Here is a 21,735-nt window from a genome sequence, read left to right on the forward strand (position 1 = left end):
GCTTGTAACGTACGTGGTTGTGTTAGCTAGTTACGCCCCTTGGAACGGAAGAAGCATCGCCCTTTGAGGATCTAGAAAAATGCCTTTAAAACGTATTCCAAATGTCCTGTCACCAAATCTGTTACACGTGTTGGCATCAATGGGCCATGGGGATGAAATAGGTTTGTATCATTGAAACTGTCAGCTCCAATAATTCGCAATCAGACAATAATTCCAACTGAAATGTTTCATAAGGATTATAATTAGCTGGGCCAATGGACTTTTATCTACTGTACCACAGAGGCATGTCTAGTCTTATATTAAAAAATAGCCAGAAATACCTATATATTGTCAATATATATAGATATTTCTGGCTATTTTCTGATATAAAACATGCCCCTGTGGTAGTACTGGGCATAAATAAATGGGATGAAAATGACCACCATTATATTATCATCATTTGTAACTAACTCATATGATCAGAGACATATATATGTCTCTGCTATGATACAGTAATAATGTGCTTATTTAACATGGCAATGCATATATGCATGTTATCTTTGACTCGGTACTTTACTGTATACACATGAACAGGTTTCTTTTTTCATCATTTCAGTTTTGGCAGATGCTAATTTTCCATCCTCGTCAGTTAGCAAATCTGGACCAATAGAAGTCAGAGCAGATGGTAAGATCAGTGTTATATAACCACAGGTCACAGACCCCTGGGTACAGGTAAAGCTAACCTCTAGTACAGGTAGGGCTGACCCCTAGGTACTGGTACAGCTAACCTCCAGTACAGGTAGGACTGACCCCTAGTACAGGTAGGGCTGACCCCTAGTACAGGTAGAGCTAACCTCTAGCACAGGTAGGACTGACCCCTAGTACAGGTAGGACTGACCCCTAGGTATAAGTAGAGCTAACCCCTAGTACAGGTAGGACTAACCCCTAGTACAGGTAGGACTGACCCCTAGTACAGGTAGGACTAACCCCTAGTACAGGTAGGACTGACCCCTAGTACAGGTAGGACTGACCCCTAGTACAGGTAGGACTAACCCCTAGTACAGGTAGGACTGACCCCTAGTACAGGTAAAGCTACCCTCTAGTACAGGTGGGGCTGACCCCTAGGTACAGGTAGGTCTAGATCTATAACCTCTAGTACAGGTAAGTCTGACCCCTAGGTACAGGTAGTTAACCTGTGGTACAGGTAGGGCTGACCCCTAGGAGTAGGTCCAGGTAGAGCTAACCTCTAGTTCAGGTAAGGCCGACCCCTAGGTACAGGTAGGGCTGTCCCCTAGGTACAGGTAGGGCTGACCCTAAGGTCCAGGTAGAGCTAACCTCTAGTTCAGGTAAGGCCGACCCCTAGGTACAGGTAGGGCTGACCCTAAGGTCCAGGTAGAGCTAACCTCTAGTTCAGGTAAGGCCGACCCCTAGGTACAGGTAAGGCTGACCCCTAGATACAGGTAGAGCTGACGCATAGGAGTAGGTACAGGTAGAGCTCAACCTTTGGTACAGGTAAAGCTATAATTAACCTTTAGTACAGGTAAGGCTGTCCTCAAGGTTCAGGTAAAGCTAACCTCTATTACAGGTAGGGCTGACCCCTAGGTACAGGTAGGACTAACCTCTAGTACAGGTAGGACTGACCCCTAGTACAGGTAAGACTGAACCCTAGTACAGGTAGGACTGACCCCTAGTACAGGTAGGGCTGACCCCTAGTACAGGTAGGGCTGACCCCTAGTACAGGTAGGACTGACCCCTAGTACAGGTAGGACTGGCCCCTAGTACAGGTAGGGCTGACCCCTAGTACAGGTAGGACTGACCCCTAGTACAGGTAGTACTGACCCCTAGTGCAGGGAGAACTGATCTCTTATAAAGTGTTGTAACAATAAATATAGACAGCAGTATCAAAAAATTCAAATATGTGTTTACTTTGCTTTGCTTCTTTGGCTCAGTTGGTAGCAACACGGATTACAACACGCCTGCAGCGGCCACTGGCTTAGTAAAATTCCTGTGTTTTTCCCTTGGGCCTTTTTAGTTCATGAATGAGGCAAGCTAGGCTGTCAGTTATTTAGATGCATAATTTAAGGCTTATATCTTGATGGATCTACTAGTATTAATACAGGCCTTGAACATCTTTGTCAAGGCTCATCTGAAAGCAAAACAATATCACTTGGCCTGCCCATATTTCAAAATGACGAACTCTAGCTTTTTGGTCAAGCGATTTGGACCATGATAAATGCTGAACAGTCTTTCACATGTGTACAAGCACAGTTCAACAGTTGGGTACTGATTGATACATTCTGTATGTTTAAAGTTTATCACTGTATACATTACACCTGGACTTGTTTACTTTTCCAGGTATTGACATCCCTACATTGATGGACGCTATCCTCCAGTTGTTTCCGTTGGATGCGTATGTAGACCGTCCTGTAAGTCAATTTCTGTGTCCTTGAACTATTCTAGGTCTGAGCTTTTCTGAGTCTGAACTTTTCTGAGTCTGAACTTTTCTGAGTGTGAACCTTTCTGGGTCTGAACTTTTCTGAGTGTGAACCTTTTTGAGTGTGAACTATTCTTGGTCTGAACTTTTCTGAGTGTGAACCTTTCTGAGTCTGAACTTTTCTGAGTCTGAACTTTTCTGAGTCTGAACCTTTCTGGGTCTGAACTTTTCTGAGTGTGAACTTTTCTGAGTGTGAACCTTTTTGAGTGTGAACTATTCTTGGTCTGAACTTTTCTGAGTGTGAACCTTTCTGGGTCTGAACTTTTCTGAGTGTGAACTTTTCTGTGTGTGAACCTTTCTGAGTGTGAACTTTTCTGGGTCTGAACTTTACTGAGTGTGAACCTTCCTGAGTCTGAACTTTTCTGAGTGTGAACCTTTCTGAGTCTGAACTTTTCTTGGTCCGAACTTTTCAAATTTAGAACAAATGCACAGGAAGTTACACCTGTTGATTAAATTAAAGTTAACTGAACAACATCAAGCTTGCAATTAAAAAAGTGCTGTTACTGTTTAACATGGCTAAGTTGCTGGAGATTGTTTGGTGTCCTGTACAAATGTGGTTATATTTAGTAATTGATTTAGAGGATTTTTCGTCACATCAAAAAATAAGCAGAAAATATTGATATCCAAATAAAATCATACAAAAATGTAATTCTAACACAAAATTAGTAACACAAGATTGAAAATGGAAAAAAATAATTAAAAAAATATTCGTGGAGACCCTTGAAAAAGTACATGGAGAATAGGCTCAGGTGTTCCCGAAGGTCAAACAAATTTATTGAGAGGACGAAGGATAAGTTGTGTGTGTATGATGTTGTTTTTTTCTTGTTCAAACTGAATGCAGAAAGTTGTTGTTAGCAGTAAATTGTAGTTTTTTCTATACTTACAGTCAAACCTGTCCATAAAGGACACCCAAGGGACATATAAAAAGTGTCCTTTATAGACAAGTGCCCTTTATACAGAGGTAAATTATATAGTTAATTGGAAGGCGTGGGTCTGAATGATGAGTCTGTCCTTTATAGACAAGTGTCCTTTATACAGAGGTAAATTATATAATTAATTGGAAGGAGTGGATATGCTGAGTCTGTCCTTTATAGACAAGTGTCCTTTATACAGAGGTAAGTAATATAGTTAATTGGAAGGTGTGGGTCTTACAAGTCTGTCCTTTATAGACAAGTGTCCTTTATACAGAGGTAAATTATATAGTTAATTGGAAGGAGTGGATCTGCTGAGTCTGTCCTTTATAGACAGGTGTCTTTTATACAGAGGTTAACTATATAGTTAATTGGAAGGAGTGGATCTGCTGAGTCTGTTATAGACAAGTGTCCTTTATACAGAGGTGTCCTTTATTACAGGTTTGACTGTACACATATTTAGATTACCTGTATTTTGGATATGGACTGCGTTTTGTTGTAGATAGCCCTGATGGACCTAGTACCCAGTGATAAACAGAGAGGACTACAAACTCCGGTTTGGGAGAAGTACAAGGCCATTTCTTACAAACATGAAGGAAAGCAGGTGGGCAGCTTAATAAAAAATCCACATTAAAGGGACATTTCCTTCGTTCGGACATCAGAAACTTCAAATTTCTATTGATAAAATTTATGCCCAAATGAGGATTATAAGAGTTTTTGTGCCTACCAGTAATGTAAGTAAATCCGAAATGTACAGAAAAATGACGTTTTGTACACAAATACTGTCTGTCTTTGTGGTAATTAGTGATACTTTGGGTCAAATTGAGAATTTTGAGGATTTAATATTTGAAGCACTTTGGTTTTCCTTGAGAGTAAAACTGCCGTCCGTATTAATATAAATATTATAACTTTTAGTACTTGGGAAAAATATATATTTCTCATTAAGTTTCATTCTGGCAACCTACTGTACGCTTTATTAAATGAAGGAATGTTCCTTTAAAGTTAAATTATAGATACACATATCAGGATTCAATCGTCAAAGTCAGCGGTGTGGAATGGAATTTTCATAGAAGTAGTTTCATACTCCGGCCCATACAACTCAACTTGGGAGAAGAATTTGCTGAAATCGAGAAATTTCAACCTAAAAGAGAAAGTTAGCAAATTGAGAATAAAATAGTCCTGGTTGGTTGCTACAGTACTGGTGTATATATATGTCTGTGATATTAAAGGGAAGTGTTACCCAGGGAGGGGCCGCGGTGGCCGAGTGGTTAAGGTGTCTCGACACTTTATCACTAGCCCTCCACCACTGGGTTGTGAGTTCGAAACCTACGTGCGGCAGTTGCCTGGTACTGACCGTAGGCCGTTGGTTTTTCTCCAGGTACTCCGGCTTTCCTCCACCTCCAAAACCTGGAACGTCCTTAAATGACCCTGGCTGTTAAAAGGACGTTAAACAAAATAAATCAAACCAGTTACTCAGGGAAAAACAGACACAGGATTATTTCATTAAAAACAGAACCTGATACATCCGAAGGCTCACTGTGACCTATCGCCATCACTTTTTAGCTCGTCTCTTCGAAGAAGAGTGAGAGCTTATGTCGTCACTCCGGCGTCGGCGTTGGTTTTTCAAATGTTAAATTTTTGGTGCAAGTGTTGAAAGGCATAGTAATTTATGGTAATATGGTCCCTGTGGGGGTTAAACTATCCCCTGCCGGAGTTAAACTAAAAGATATTTTGGAAAAAAAACAGTTTTTTGAAATTTTTTGGACTTAGAATATTTCTGCGTTAAGTTTTAGGTGCAAGTGTTGAAAGGTATTAATACATCATTTTATAATTGTACTAGGGTGCTGATAATTGGCAATAAAGTCCCTCTGGGGTTAAACTATCCCCTGCCAGAGTAAAACCGAAAGATTTTTGGGAAAAAACCAGAATTTTCAAATTTTTGGACTTAGAATATTTCTGCGTTAAGTTTTTGGTGCAAGTGTTGAAAGGTATTAATACATCACTTTATAATTGTACTAGGGTGCTGATATTTTGCAATAGAGTCCCTATGGAGTAAGACAATCCCTTCCTGGAGTAAAATTTAAAAAAAAAAAGATTTTTTCTTTTTAAATCTGTGTTTTTTTGTTTTTGCTTTTAAATCTTCGGACTTATGTTGTGAGTATTGAAAGCCATAGTAATACATGGTATTAGGTTCCCTGTATAGTAATACATGGTATTAGGTTCCCTGTATAGTAATACATGGTATTAGGTTCCCTGTATAGTAATACATGGTATTAGGTTCCCTGTATAGTAATACATGGTATTAGGTTCCCTGTATAGTAATACATGGTATTAGGTTCCCTGTATAGTAATACATGGTATTAGGTTCCCTGTATAGTAATACATGGTATTAGGTTCCCTGTATAGTAATACATGGTATTAGGTTCCCTGTATAGTAATACATGGTATTAGGTTCCCTGTATAGTAATACATGGTATTAGGTTCCCTGTATAGTAATACATGGTATTAGGTTCCCTGTATAGTAATACATGGTATTAGGTTCCCTGTATAGTAATACATGGTATTAGGTTCCCTGTGGGGGTTAAACTATCCATTGCCGGAGTTGAATAGAAAGATTTTTTTGGGGAAAAAACACATTTTTAAAATTTTTGTGCAAATGTTGAAAGCTATTAACACGTCACTTTATGATTGTACTAGGGTGCTGATATTAGGTAAAAGAGTCCCTATGGAATTACACTATCCCTTCTTGGGGTGAAACTGAAAATAAAACAATGTCGAAATGATCACAATAGACAATTTATACTGGTCCACATTTTTCAAGGGAGACAACACTCTCATTAGGATAATATTTTGTCAAAAAATTGAAGAAATATGTCCAAAAGCAATTACATTTGTATTTAATATATTCATTTAACAACAGCATAGTTTGTCTCCCGAATGTTTGTCAATAAATAAATTTATATATATATAAAATTGTATGGTTTTGAAAATTGCATGAATTCACAACATTCCAATTAATATATTTTAATTATTTATTGACAAACATTTGCGAGACGAGCTATGCTGTTCTCCAACAGCTTTTGTTGTACTTTGTCGTCTGTCAGCCTTGTCACGTGAACAAGATTATCATTATACATGATTATCTATATAAATTTAACATATTCTGTTATCATGTCTGTAAGTAAATTATGTTGGGATGTTTGTTTTTTTCTGTAGGTTGATGTACAGTTGGTGGAGCGATTTGCATTTTATGAACGAGCCAAGAAAGCATTTGCTGTAGTTCACACTGGGTGAGTTATGAACAAGCTAAGAAAGTTTTTGCTGTAGTTCACACTGGGTGAGTTATGAACAAGCTGAGAAAGTTTTTGCTGTAGTTCACACTGGGTGAGTTATGAACAAGCTGAGAAAGTTTTTGCTGTAGTTCACACTGGGTGAGTTATGAACAAGCTAAGAAAGTTTTTGCTGTAGTTTACATTGGGTGAGTTATGAACAAGCTGAGAAAGTTTTTGCTGTAGTTTACATTGGGTGAGTTATGAACAAGCTGAGAAAGTTTTTGCTGTAGTTCAGATGGAGTGAGTTATGAACAAGCTGAGAAAGTTTTTACTGTTCACATGGAGTATTATGAACCATCCAAGACGAGAGTTCTCTTGGTGCCCACCATTGTATGCTGCTAACTGGTGCTATGTAGGTTCAAACTTTTTCTCCAAGAGGAAAAGTCATATATATGAAATTTGTTAAAGACCCTGGACAGGAACAATTTAAATAGTCCATCAATCAGATGATTAATGGTGATATAAAAACATAATATTAAATTGTGACAAAGCTTAGCAAGGCCACATATAGTACAGAAATGTCAATATTTATACTGCATGTTAATTATAAACTTTGACTTTTCCTAATAAGTAATGATATGTAATTTTCCTTTTCTTTTTCAGAGAAACTGCCTTGTATGGGAATATTATTCTGAAGAAGGGTGTCATAGGCTAAGGCCCGGAAACAGATTAACTTTTCTGTATACAAGGAAATCGAACAAGGACCGTCTCAAGATATTTAGGATGTAGAACTTGACATTCCAATTTTGTGATTCAGGAAATCATTCGTATTGTGCCATCATTATGATATTAATCATATATGTATTGAAGATCTCATTTAATTTGCTTGAAATCTCACTAATCTGATAAAATCTTTGTATAATAGCTCTGATATCTTCTTGATGAAGATTTTATTGCAGGTCTGTAAATTTGTAATATTGACAGTTGCATTCATTAGGATATATATGCAGTATAAAGATGAACTTCAAGAATCATTGATCTTACAATTTAAATCATCTAGCCAAACAAAATGTGATTTTATTGTAAAGGATTATTAAAGGATTGTTGATATTTATTTGGTTTACAATGAATGTTATTATGTATAGATCAAAATACTTTGTGATACTGTTGGATTCAAAGTTATAGAAATTGTAGGTAAACTAAATACAGCTCTGTAGAGTTGTAATAAACATCTCAGTTTTGATTATAACAAATATAATATCAACCTGTATATAGAAATAGGGTGACGTCACAGACATAGAACAAAAACCAGAGGTGTTTTCCTTTGAATTGCCAAATTATTCATGGCATATTGTTATGTGCATGATAAACAGAATATCAAACTTGTTCCCATTATGATTACATAAACATTTATTATTAACAGTTAATCCTGCATATAAAGACCAATCAATGGATTAGAGAAAAAATCCTTTATAGACAGGTGACCTTATAAACAGGGCAATAATATAAATGTACATTGTGTTGCTTTGAGAACCGGAATAGGTGACCTTTCTTGACAGGTTTTTGTTATGCACATGTGGTCTTTATAGACAGGTTTTAGCTTTATACAGGTGGCCTTTAAGCCAGGCTTTTGTTATACACTGATGGTCTTTATAGACAGGTTGAAACTCTATACAGATGGCCTTTAAGACAGGTTTTAACTTTACACAGGTTGTCTTTAAGACAAGCTTTTGTTATATACAGTGGTCTTTATACACAGGGTTTAGCTTTATACAGGTGGCCTTTATAGACAGGGTACAGCTCTATACAGTGGTCTTTATACACAGGGTTTAGCTTTATACAGGTGGCCTTTATACACAGGGTACAGCTCTATACAGTGGTCTTTATACACAGGGTTTAGCTTTATACAGCCTTTACATGTAGGTTATGTTAACATTGGTAGTGCGTGTTTATATACATTTGTGTTTGTATTGTGTAAAATGTCAGTAACAAGTTATACCTGTAGGTGTGGTACAAAATGATGTTTATTTGATTAATGTGTTTATCTGGGTGATAGTTGATGTATATATGTAATTAATATACATGTATATACTCTCTGAGGTTGATTGCAGCATGGAACATGACTAGAATTGGATATATCTTTTAATAAAATCATTCATGACATGGAATATTTCAGATTTGTTATACCCATAGATGTTGGACAAAAATGATGTTTATTTGATATTAATGTGTTTATTCCGGTGTTAGTGGGTGTATGTAATTAATATATATATAATCTGAGGTTGATTGCAGCATGGGACATGACTAGAATTGGATATATCTTTTAATAAAATCATTTATGACATGGAATATTTCAGATTTGTTTTATTTTTACTCTACAAAGGAAGGTGAAATGGGAATTAACTATATTGTAAACGTACCAACTGACTCACCCTGGACCTGACAGGTGTGATGTTTATAGAGAGGTGTGATGTTTATAGACAGGTGTGATGTTTATAGAGAGGTGTGATGTTTATAGACATGTGTGATGTTTATAGAGAGGTGTGGTGTTTATAGAGAGGTGTGATGTTTATAGACAGGTGTGATGTTTATAGACAGGTGTGATGTTTATAGAGAGGTGTGATGTTTATAGACAGGTGTGATGTTTATAGACAGGTGTGATGTTTATAGAGAGGTGTGATGTTTATAGACAGGTGTGATGTTTATAGAGAGGTGTGATGTTTATAGAGAGGTGATGTTTATAGACAGGTGTGATGTTTATAGAGAGGTGTGATGTTTATAGACAGGTGTGTTGTTTATAGAGAGGTGTGATGTTTATAGAGAGGTGTGATGTTTATAGACAGGTGTGTTGTTATAGAGAGGTGTGATGTTTATAGAGAGGTGTGATGTTTATAGAGAGGTGTGATGTTTATAGAGAGGTGTGATGTTTATAGACAGGTGTGTTGTTTATAGACAGGTGATATTTATAAACAGGTGTGATGTTTATAGACAGGTGATGTTTATAGACAGGTGTGATGTTTATAGACAGGTGTGATGTTTATAGACAGGTGTGATATTTATAGACAGGTGTGTTGTTTAAAGACAGGTGTGATGTTTATAGACAGGTGATGTTTATAGACAGGTGTGATGTTTATAGACAGGTGTGATATTTATAGACAGGTGTGTTTATAGACAGGTGTGATGTTTATAGACAGGTGTGATGTATATAGACAGGTGTGTTGTTTATAGACAGGTGTGACATTTATAGACAGGTGTGTTGTTTATAGACAGGTGCGACATTTATAGACAGGTGTGACATTTAAAGACAGGTGTGATGTTTATAGACAGGTGTGGTGTTTATAGACAGGTGTGACATTTATAGACAGGTGTGACATTTATAGACAGGTGTGTTGTTTATAGACAGGTGTGACATTTATAGACAGATGTGACATTTATATACAGATGTGTTGTTTATAGACAGGTGTGTTGTTATAGACAGGTGTGTTGTTATAGACAGGTGTGTTAACAGGTGCATTGTTTATAAACAGGTGTGATATTTATAGACAGGTGTGATGTTTATAGACAGATGTGATGTTTATATACAGGTGTAACATTTATAGACAGGTGTAACATTTATAGACAGGTGTAACATTTATAGACAGGTGTGACATTCATAGACAGGGTGTGTTGCTTATAGATAGGTGTGATGTTTATAGACAGGTGTGACATTTATAGATAGGTGTGATGTTTATAGACAGGTGTGATGTTTATAGACAGGTGTGATGTTTATAGACAGGTGTGATATTTATAGATAGGTGTGATGTTTATAGACAGGTGTGATGTTTATAGACAGGTGTGACATTCATAGACAGGGTGTGATGTTTATAGAAAAGTGTAATATTTATAGACAGGTTTGATTTTAGAGACAGACGTGAGGCTAATAAACAGGTGTGACATTTAAAGATTATTTCACCATTTTATGTCCATTTATCAATAAGGTTCTACGTTTGTAAACAGGTGCAATTTCCACAGCATTTGAATGGTTAAATAATTTACATGTCAGATGATACATGAAAATGCTGAACGGATTTTCCTACACTGTAAAATGTAGGCATCTTAGGATTTTAAGAAATGTTTTTGGTACAAACTTGGTGATGAGTAACACAATTCAATCAAAGTACAACAATAAACATCAGTATAGTATCAATTCAACAGTTTTTATTGTCAAAGATTTTCAATATCAACAATTTTTGTTTCTATTTCTAGTCGGGGGGAAAAAACAAGCAGTTTAACTTCCAACCTTGAAGAATAACTCTGACAACGGAAAACCATGCCAGAAAATTAAACGTCATACAAAAAATAGTTAAATGAAATATTTCATTCACAAAGAACAATATCAATACTCCACACACTATAATCCGTACCCGTAACATGTGACCCAAATACATAAATTATTTGCTGTATTCATAAAAATTAAAAATTGATTGTTCATGGTGTCCAATTTCAGTACAAATGATAACATGAAGGCAAGCCATAAGTAAGAAAATTATCTTTAACCACTTTTTCCTTAAAGAGTAACATACAAAGTTAGTAAAAGGTCGTCCCAGGCCACGTTGCACCGTTACAGAGTAAAGAACGAATATCAGATTTAGACTGTAGCATTAAAAGATGAGGTACCGCCCGCAGACTTCATCAATTCAAAGCCACAGATCATCTTTGGAAAACTTACACAAATTTTGATTATGAAGAAAAAAACAAGATTTACTGGTACCATGGTGGTAAATGCAAAAAAATCTTTCGAGTTAAGAAAAATCAATTTTCTACATGAACATAATTAAAAAATCAAAGCAGAACAAATTAGAGGATTCATGAACAATGGAATATTAAAAACAGCATTCTTCTAGTTTTGCTCAGAATCAGAAACATTTTTCATGATCAATAGGTAATTAAGGTGAAAATAAAAATGTTCACTGTTGGAGAATTAAAATGAAAAATATATAATATTTTTATAAATGCAATAAATTAAATCACTAAAACAGTAATATAATACCAGTAGTTAATGGGTGTTACAAGATTGAATTTACTAGCCACCAGCTACACAATAGTTTATATTACACGGGCTTGCATACTCAACTAATTACCTACTGTATGGGAATTTTTCACCCGAAAATAACAAAACCAGATTTTTTCGTTCATAAATAAAAAATAAATTAAATATGAGGAATGTCATGTCTCAAGTTATCAAATTTAAATGTCATAATGTCGCTAAATATTAGTCTCAGCCAGCGGTCAATATTTATGACCATTTCTGATATTATCTACATAATTATTCAAACTTAACCAATTGTTGAAATGTTTGTAATTACTAACATGTACATTTTGTATATCCAACACCAGAATATTGAAAACCAAAACTGGGCCATTGTATGACGTCCATGTACATATTTGTCTTTCTCTTTAATTAGAAAAGATCTACTTAGATGCCATGTTAACCAAATTTGTATAACGTATTTTCCGCCTGTTTTTCAGTGAGTTTGAGGTAGCCACCAACTACTACATAAGGCCTATCGCCTCAAAATGACCCTGGATGTTCATGCTGTGATAAATCCAGCAAACTAATAATCTTAAATAGATAGTCCTGAAAATATTATGTTTTCATCAATTACCCTTTCTCTCAGCACCTAAAAATGCTTCCAACATCAAATTCTGGTGAAAAGCCTGTCAAATAAATGCTGTCACATGAAATAAATATATTTATATACAAGTGGACTAGAATCCTGCAGAAGTGGATGTGATGCCTGCGTCCACTTCATTTTTAATTAAATTGGCAAGCAATTGTTAGAAAATATAACACATTATCTTTGTTATGAAATTTCCTAAATGCAAAGGGCAGTAACTCAAATAAAAAATGGAATATTAATAGTGATACAAGGTTCAGACTTGATATGTGATCCATTATGATGATTAAAAGCAAAATAAAAAGTTTCAATTTGATCTGGTAAGAGGAGGTGAAGGAAGGTCCGAATTTATTTTTTACGTAATCTTAGTTTTTTCATGTGCAAAGGATCACAACTCTAGCGAAAAGTGGAATATTTACACAGGGTTCAAAACCCAACTGGGATCCATAATGACAAAACCACATACCAAGTTACAAATAGATGTACATTGTAGCTATAGCAGTAGAAAAAAAAAATACCGACAAAAAAGTTAATTAAGAAAATTTCTTAAACTTGACCATAACTCCAGCAAAACATAGAATATTGACATTGGGTTCTGACTCATTATTGTAATCCACAATGATAAATCCATATACAAGTTACAAATGGATGTAGTAATTGTTATAACAAAAAGGCTAGAAAACAGTCAATTTTGAGTATTTCCTATGTGCAAAGGGCCATAACTCCAGCAAAGAATTGAAATATGGACATGGAGTTTGAACTTGATTTGTAATATAATCTATTATGATAAAACCACATACACATTTACAAAACTGATGTGGAAAAAAGTAGTTAAAGAAAAGTCCTGGAGACTTAGTGTGACTGACGGTGATGCCGATGACAATGGAAAAAGTGATCCCTAAGTGTCGCCATGCCAAACTTTTTGTATTAATTCTGTCAAAAGCCCATGCCTAGTAAAAATCCCAACTCCTGAGTCCGAAGGTAGGTAGATGGTTATTCTATGGAGGAGGTGAGTTGGACGTTATGGCACAGTTGTAAAGCAAATAACACATTACTGACCCTACTAGAGAAAGTTCCCCTTTAGTCAGTAGAGCACTGGACAAGTAACATGTAATCTTGGGTTTGATTCCTAGGGAAGGTAGAGGAAGCTTAAACTTGTGGAAAAAGGTATTGATTATTTCACAGATTTAGAATGTTATAAGTTCACAGTTATATCAATTTTTAAAGATAACACTCTGCGGTCTAGCTGAAGTTTCTCTGGCCTTGACACCATGTCTGGTGTAGAGACCCTGTACCGGACATGCATGGTGTCAGGGCCTGAGAAAACTCGGGCTATCAGAGGCCCTGAGGAAAGAAAACACAATCTTGCACTCAGAAGGATGTTAAACAGTATTAACAATGATTTAACAGTTAGAGGCTGTGACAAATAGGAATAATTTAACATGAAACGTCTCTGTCAAACAGAACAATTATTTAATCACAGTAATTATCAAAGTATTATATATATATTGCACGCTTAGTAAATCAACAGTATTTACTCTAGCAGATCTTTGGACAACATTTTAACTCATTTGAAATATATACATACACGTATATATGTTCTGGTTTTTTTTAAAGATTTTAAACCACACATCAACCTCACAACTTTCAGTAACTCAGAATAACAGACACTCACAACTTAATACAACCTATCCCCACCCTGTACCAACACCATCCTCACACCATCCTCACACCATCCCCACCATGACACACATCAAATCACATTCTGTGTTGATCCCCAGGGGTTTAATGTAGGATTGATTTCAGTACAAACAAAGATAAACAGAGACAATATTAGCTCAGATTTAAATTTCAAGTTTACAGAACAAAAATAATTCTGTAGTGGCATACTTAAACATTAAATTGACGGTAAATAAAATATAAATCATCAAGACTGTTTTCTTAAAGTAGGTAAGAATTCTCATACTTCTTTCAGTTAAGATGGCAATGTTGTCATTTTATTTCATTTAAATAATGTTAAAACTTTCTTAACTTACCTAAAAAACTGATGTTACGTAAAAAATGGTAAAACTCCTAAAATTAAAATTAAAATTTGTGATTTCATTCAAATTATGTGCTTGATACTACTCTGGATTTACTCTGGAATCTACAAAGAAATATTCTTTTTAAACAAACTTTTAATGAACTCCTTATCAGTCTTATGCCAGTACAACTTGGATGTACACATGATTTAACTTAAACTCGTAAAATTCTAGAAAAGATAACATGGAAAATATAGCACTTGAATCTGAATGGAAATAAAGTCTTCTTCATTTTTCACAACAAATTAAAAGTTTTAATTTCCTCCCATCTTACACAGAAGAAATTAATTGCTATTTTTTTCTGTTCTAATATACAAAATAACATCAGTGAGTCTGAATGAAGACCGCTTTCTCACAACCAACTAATGAAAAAAAGACTGCATTATCGCCTCTTACATAAAATTGTCTCCCTTTAATTTCTTACCTTAAATTAATAACCAGAGCCTCACTCGATTTGCACTCTTCTCAGAAGAGAAGCTTTCTAAAAAGATCGCGTTCTGTTATATGTAAATCGAGTAAACCGGAAGAATATAACCTAAAACAAACAAGTTTTTAAGTTTTCTCAAACACTATGACACAAACATGTGCATGTATGTGTCATAAATCCTTCTCTAGTGAAACTCATCACTCGCACACTTAAAACATGGTCGCCACCTTCTTGGAAGATAAATCTTCCAGCTTCGAGACAGAAGAGGTAGAAAATCTTCCAGAAGCAGAAGAGCTGCAAATCGAGTGACCGGAAGATATATTCTAGGAGAAGAGTGCAAATCGAGGGGAGCTCTGTCATCTTACTTTTTTATAAATTATCTCCCCTTCTTACATACAATCTAAAAGAAAAACCACACTGTCTGCCCTTCTCTGAAAAATAACCAATTTAACTGTTTTTATTTTTGTAGGGAAGGGAACACAGAATTAGCCTTTCTGTTAGAAATCAGAAGTTGTTTTTCATTTTCACCTTCATTAATCAACTAAAACCTAAAATCTCTCTTTCCAATAAATTCTCCCCTTCCTTACAATTAATTATCAGAAAGGCAGTTGTCTGCAGTGCTTTTTCTGAGAGCTTTTTTGGGCCGTTAATGGGCCTCACTCCCAATTAGAATTATTTCATTTGAAAGCCAAATTAAAAAAAAAAATTGCTGTTTACTCATGAAAAAATCTTTCCCAATTCTCCAATTTTCTTTCCAAAAAGAGACAAAAAGACCCCATCCCAAACCAGTGAGAAAAAGCCCTGGTCTGATATACAGCTATGCATAATTAACAAAAAGTCTTAATTGGATCCTTCCCTCTCATGCATCTTATTAATAGCTGGCCCAAAATGTCATTCTTGTTTTTGAAAGACTTAACCATTTAACAAGAATGTTGAGACAGTTTTAAAACACATGACAATTGTACATGTATATATTTTATAAGACAACATTAAATATGGAACATTCATCATGATATTTGAATCTTTTTGGCTATAGTTGGGAGCTCAACAGCACTAACTTTAAGAGGCCACATGCCCCCGATGATTCCAGCCTGAACAGAAACACCCATGGCTACGGCCAATTCTGGATCTACTGAAGTGTTGGGGTCCTTACCGAAAGAAGTCTCGTATAAGTTCTCTAACTTTTGGAATTCTAGTGGAACCTCCAACTAAAACGATTTCATCCACCTCATCTTTCGGGAGTTCTATAGTTTTCAAAACTGTTTTAATTGGAACAAGAACTTTAGAAAATAAATCCTCGTTTAATTTCTCAAATTCTGACCTGGTTATAGTTGTTTTATACACCACATCAGGGCCAAATGACTTGAGCGGAATTGCTACATTTGTGCTTGCTAGACTGGTTAGACTAATCTTCAGATTTTCCACACTGAGTCGAACACTCTGTAGGTCCTCGCGGTGGGTAAGCTGGCGATTATACTGGGAGCCTATATTTTCCAGTATGTAGTTATACAGCCTTAGATTGAAGTCCTGTCCTCCAAGATGATTATTACCTGTAAATCAAAATAATCATGTTTCAAACAAAACCAATTTACCCATTATTTGTCGGAGTTGTTTCCCTTTAGCTGATTCTGTGCTGACAAATTTCCATATCTTTGTAAAAATTGTAAAAAAAAATACAAAAAAAAAAAAATGTAAACTTTATTTATTTTACAACATTTGTGGAACAAATCATATCTACTTATATCAATCATGCTTGTTGGCCAGGATGGAAGCATGCAAGGGTCTTACTGCGAGAGGAAACCGGAGTACACAGGAAAAACCCACGTTCCTGAATCTTGTGTTGAAAACATCAACTTTTTTCTTTTATTCTTAATTTAGAGGGACCACAATTTTGGATTGCGTTTGGGAAATGAGAAAATATTCTAAATTGCTCCAAAATGTTTTTAGTTCTGACAGAATAATACTTCAAGTCAATCTGTTACTTAATGTGAAATTGATATGTGCTGTACATTACACAATTACTGACCTAAAAGACACATCATTTTCATGGTATTTTTGCTGAATGTTTTTTTTTTTGAGATTTTATTTTCTTTTAAATATTATTTTCAAAGTGATTTTTTTCCCAATCATTCCAGGAAATAAAAAAATATCTTATTTTTTTTCTTAATGAGAAATAATGAAGAGAGAAGAACTGTCAAAAACATCTTCCAAAGGAGAAAGTGATAATGTTTTATTTGTAGTTTCTAATATTTCACATAACTGTTAAATTATTTTTGTGAGGTTGAAATAATAATCAAAAAATGATTTTTTAAGAGAATTTCATCTGTGTATTGACATTTACAGGTCTGTTACAGAGGACTCTGTTTATGTCTGAAGTGTTCGGATTGGTTAACATCTAGTAGTGATAGTATGACCCTTACCTGCCATAGCCTGGGTGAGGAACATTCCCCCCTGGACATTAAGGAGAGAAACATCCAGCGTTCCACCCCCTAGGTCTACTACCATCACATTCTGTAGACTGGGCTTGGTGTGAAGTCCATACGCCAAGGCAGCGGCAGTTGGCTCATTGATCACTCGGAATACCTCTAATCCTACAATAAAACAGGCATATTCTGATATTAAGGACACCTCTAGTTTTTACATACACCTTCAGTAAAGAAGATATATTTCATTTATCAAAAGTAAACTGGTACTACAGCACTGTAAATAAATAAGAAATGTCAAATGCATGCTGGTCCCTGTAAAGCTAAAATTTTCTTAAACTTAGAGAAAATCTTGAATTGAATAGAGTTGGTTCAAAGACTAAAATATTCCTTGGATATCCAACAAAATAATGAGATAGTTTCAACTGGGATAAATTAAAACTTTTCTTAAGTAATTACTTTGTAAACGACAAAAACTCCATATGAATTTATCAAATATTTTTTTGGGAATATCAAATTTAAGAATGCTGAGAGACATTTTAAATAGTCAGGCTAGCATGAAGGAGTTGTTTTTAGATATCAAGGTTGGCAATACAAAACCAATTACATATGTAGAAATTTGACAAATACATGTATATCCCAATCATGAAAGGTAAAGGTTATAGTCGTAATTTGTTTAAAACACTTTTTTTTATTTCAAATCACTCATTACCTGTCAAGCTGGCGGCCTTTTTGGTGTAGTTTCTCTGCAAGGCATTAAATTCAGCAGGTACTGACATGACAACTTTTGTAACCGGGGCACTCAAGTTTGCCTCCGCTGTTAATTTTAGTTTGTCAACAATCACTGATCCAATCTCCTCTGGCTGTAAACGCAGCTCGGTGTCGTTTACAGATAAAACAAATTGTACCATACCAGATTTATCTGCTAGTATCTGTAAAAATAGAGAAAGATCTATTTAATCAGTACAATGTATATGAACTTAAAATTTATGTGCAATTGAGGTTATATCAAATTTAAAATAAAAAATCTGAATTCAGATGAGAATACATAGATTACTTTTCCTATCTCATCTAATTTGTATCTTCTTCATTACCTGTATATGTACCTAAATTATCATGATCTATGGCAGACAAAAAAAAAACAATATTCCCGAAAATAGTTTTTTTCCCTTAAAATATCTTTTTTTTATTTACCTTGAATGGGTAACGTTTTTGTGCCTGTAATAGTTCCTGTTCAGACACAACTTTGCCAATGAATCGCTTTGCATCATAGATAGTATTTTTGGGATTGTGTTCTGCCTGAGCGACTGCATCATAGCCAACAAGAACCCCTTGTTCCGTGAAGGCTACAACACTAGGGATACACTGGTGACCGTCCTGTACCTCCAGTACGTCCACCCTGCCTGTCACAGCATGGTAGACACCTACACAAGAGTAGGTCGTCCCTGAGGGGAAAAGAATACATGTATCAGTCATGGGTTCAATTACATGGCAATGTAATTAATTAAATAAGTTAAAACTAAAAGAATATTAACATTTCTAGAAAATATTTTTAATAAAGTAAGAAGGATTTGTTTGTTGACATTCTTAATACCTCTAATGAATTTAATACAATGTCTCCATTATATTATGTAACTTACCAAGGTCAATTCCAACTATTTTTGGTGTGGGAGGGGGTAGGTAGTGTTGGGCAAAATATCCTGCCATGAAAATGGCCATTATGGCTGTTCCTGAAACATAATAGAATAAAATTAAAGTCTAGTTTTACTGATGATTTTTTCCCCGCTAACATTAATATTGGTAAAAATCAAAAAGAAGTCACGGGAAATGTTGCCAATTTACTACGTACAGATAAAGGTATTAAACTTCAAATTTTCTTTATCCCAGGAGCCCATCCATTTTGTCAATATATTTGAACAACTTTAAAAAAAAATAAAAATTATAATAAAAGCGCAGCTCATCGCGCCCAAAGGGCGCGAGAACGAAGCTCTCTTTAAGACAACACGTGTATAAGCTATATTTCCAATCTATTCTATACCCCTTCAACTTTGAAATCATATCCGGCGGGAAAAGTCGCGCGCCTCCAGTAGAGGCAGCCATGTTTGAAATCTCGTTCCCTACACGACGAGATCTGACTCTCTCGTCGAAACAAATAACTGAAAGTTAGTTCAAATTACTTAATTCTTAAAATATCTACACAACCCATGTCAAAGGCCCGATTCCTTTAAAAATTGCCAATGTATTTTGCGAATTTGATTGGCTTGAGATATTGCGTTGGTTACCTTAATCGGAATCCTCCCTGTTTCGGTGCTGATCAAATTTGATCAAATTGGATGCGAGAGTAGGATAAGAGGTTATTTTGCTGCATATGTGCGTTATATAGAACAGTTTTTAATTGTTTTATCTTTATATAACAGCATTGTTAGCATAACTTTCCATGTTACAACCGAAAACCCTGAAATATTACTGACTTGAACACCCCATTCGGAATAGTACTGTATCGTCGTCAAGCGTGACGCCATAAGAATTCAACGTCAAAGATTTTGCCACTGATTCCCGCGCTTTTTCAGCGCATGTATTTTAAGAGTTTCGTCTTCCAGATGTCTGTGAAAAATGTGATAATTTAAATTTAATTTACCTTAAATTACTAGATACATTATATATGTTTTATGATAACAAGGCATCGTGAAAAATATAGCACAAGTTATCATTGTACAGTGTGTATCAAAACATTTTTGAATGAGGAGATTCCATTCTGTTTGTATCAGTCTTACTTTCCAAAATCTATGTGATGTTCTATTACAAACTCCAATGTTATAGTTCTCATTGTCTAAGTATACAGTGAGGACGTTAAGTATACCAAATTCCTAGGAGAAAACAGACTTAGTCATTTGTTTCTTTGTGTGGAAAATGAAGCCTTTTTTCACAACTTGTCCAATACGCACTCACTTCAGATTAAAAACCTCTATGCATATTTATAATATATCTCAAATAATAGTCTAAGTGAGTGATTTTGCTTCTTGTTATTTCAACCACGGACTTAGATATACATACTTATATATGTCCGTGCTTCAAAAACACAACAAAAACAAAACCCTAACCCATAATTTGCATAAAACAAAAGATATACATGTATACATAAACATTTAAGTTGCAAGTTTTAATTGTAAATAGTTTATATAGTGATACGGTTGCCTTCTAGCCCTTTTGCTCAGTCTGTAAAGCTGCTGACTAGTAAAACCGGGGGTCGCGGGTTCGATCCCGGTGGAAGCACACTACTTGCTTTTCTGTTACTGTTAAGCTATAGGAAAATGAGAGGCTTCGTTGGGGATAACACATCGGTTAATGTGTGTTCGGGGCAGGTTTTAAATGTAAATTAATGTACATAGTGATACGATATATTATATTTGTTGTTGTTTATTCATTTTTTTTTTTTTTTTTAATCGGTGATGTATAATTAACAGTATATATGTATTGGTTTAGGACCTAATATTGGCCTAGCTTGTACATAGCATACTTTGCAGACGCGTTGTGTCATTATTTTAAATAAATTAACATCCTCCTCCCCCCCCCCCCCCCCCCCTCCCCTCAAAAAAAATATCTGAAAATGTGGTAGATGTTCTTAGACTGTTATTCTCAGGTCCCTGTGTTTTCTTTTTGATTAACGGTAAGTCAGGTGCTTATAGCTGCGCTCTTCTAAGGCTTTGCCTTCATTCATATTAAAAAAATACAAAAACGTATCAATTACTTTTAATTTGATTCCAATAAGATAATTATTATCATATTTTTTCTATCCATACAAATTGGCGTAATTATGTGATATGTACGTTTCTGATACACACCCAATGTGGTTTAATTTGTTTTTAAAAATCCGTAGCTAGTGATCATGACATGACGAGGTCGGGATTTTTATCTGGCATAAATCGTGTCCATATTTAAACTAGCTGATTGTCACCCATACTATCTACATACGGCCGTACCCTGATAAAAGACAGAGACAAAATACTTACCGATGATTATAAATGTGGCTCCCATATCTTGTTTTGTAGATTTATATCTGAAATAAGAAAAGGCCGTCTAATCTTCCATATGTCAGTATCCTGTCATCAAAAACCGGAAATCAACGTGTACTTCTGGGTCACACAAACGCTTAGATTGGAAATAATAATATCAATAGAATAGGACACGGTCGCGGACCGGATACAATCGGCTGTATCTCCATTTGCCCACTTTTTAAAATCACAATATGGGGAAAATGTTGTGATAGGGATTATAGTCTATTTCAGAGTAGTTCGGCTTGTTTTTACCTGTGATTTACCTGTGATTTACCTGTGATTTTCACCTGTGTTACCTGTGCTACATGGCTCATACCTATAAGGAACTATAAGATATAAGTAGCTACATGTATAATTTTATGCAGTACTTTATATAGGAAAAAATACACATTGATTACAGTATTATTATTTTGTTGTTATTTATGATGCGCAATGC

The 21,735-nt window shown here is 35.2% G+C and overlaps 2 protein-coding genes across 2 annotated transcripts; one reads left to right on the forward strand and one right to left on the reverse strand.

Annotated features, from left to right (window-relative positions):
- The first annotated feature begins 9 nt into the window (after positions 1 to 9).
- On the forward strand, positions 10 to 9,005 carry LOC117339319 (fucose mutarotase-like). The gene is made up of 6 exons (XM_033900848.1): positions 10 to 161; positions 596 to 664; positions 2,335 to 2,405; positions 3,887 to 3,988; positions 6,601 to 6,674; positions 7,320 to 9,005. Exons 1-6 carry the CDS (start codon positions 80 to 82, stop codon positions 7,369 to 7,371), a joined length of 450 nt encoding a protein of 149 aa, XP_033756739.1. The 5' UTR covers positions 10 to 79; the 3' UTR covers positions 7,372 to 9,005.
- A 6,189-nt stretch (positions 9,006 to 15,194) lies between these two features.
- LOC117339497 (heat shock 70 kDa protein 13-like) lies at positions 15,195 to 21,376 on the reverse strand. Its single transcript, XM_033901131.1, is given in 7 exon segments — positions 15,195 to 15,978; positions 15,980 to 16,371; positions 17,242 to 17,412; positions 17,957 to 18,176; positions 18,439 to 18,689; positions 18,885 to 18,974; positions 21,255 to 21,376. Coding segments are annotated over 7 exon segments (1,299 nt in total). The 5' UTR covers positions 21,280 to 21,376; the 3' UTR covers positions 15,195 to 15,828.
- Between the last annotated feature and the right edge of the window lie 359 nt (positions 21,377 to 21,735).

The sequence above is a fragment of the Pecten maximus genome, chromosome 12 (genome assembly GCF_902652985.1).
Source record: "Pecten maximus chromosome 12, xPecMax1.1, whole genome shotgun sequence".
Classification (NCBI taxonomy): Eukaryota; Metazoa; Mollusca; class Bivalvia; order Pectinida; family Pectinidae; genus Pecten; species Pecten maximus.

Bases quoted from the DNA above. Each gene is read 5' to 3' on its own strand.
- LOC117339319 (XM_033900848.1), top strand. From the start codon at position 80: ATGCCTTTAAAACGTATTCCAAATGTCCTGTCACCAAATCTGTTACAC. The intron at 665-2,334 runs GTAAGATCAGTG...TTACTTTTCCAG, and splicing joins AATAGAAGTCAGAGCAGATG to GTATTGACATCCCTACATTG. The intron at 3,989-6,600 runs GTGGGCAGCTTA...TTTTTTCTGTAG, and splicing joins ACAAACATGAAGGAAAGCAG to GTTGATGTACAGTTGGTGGA.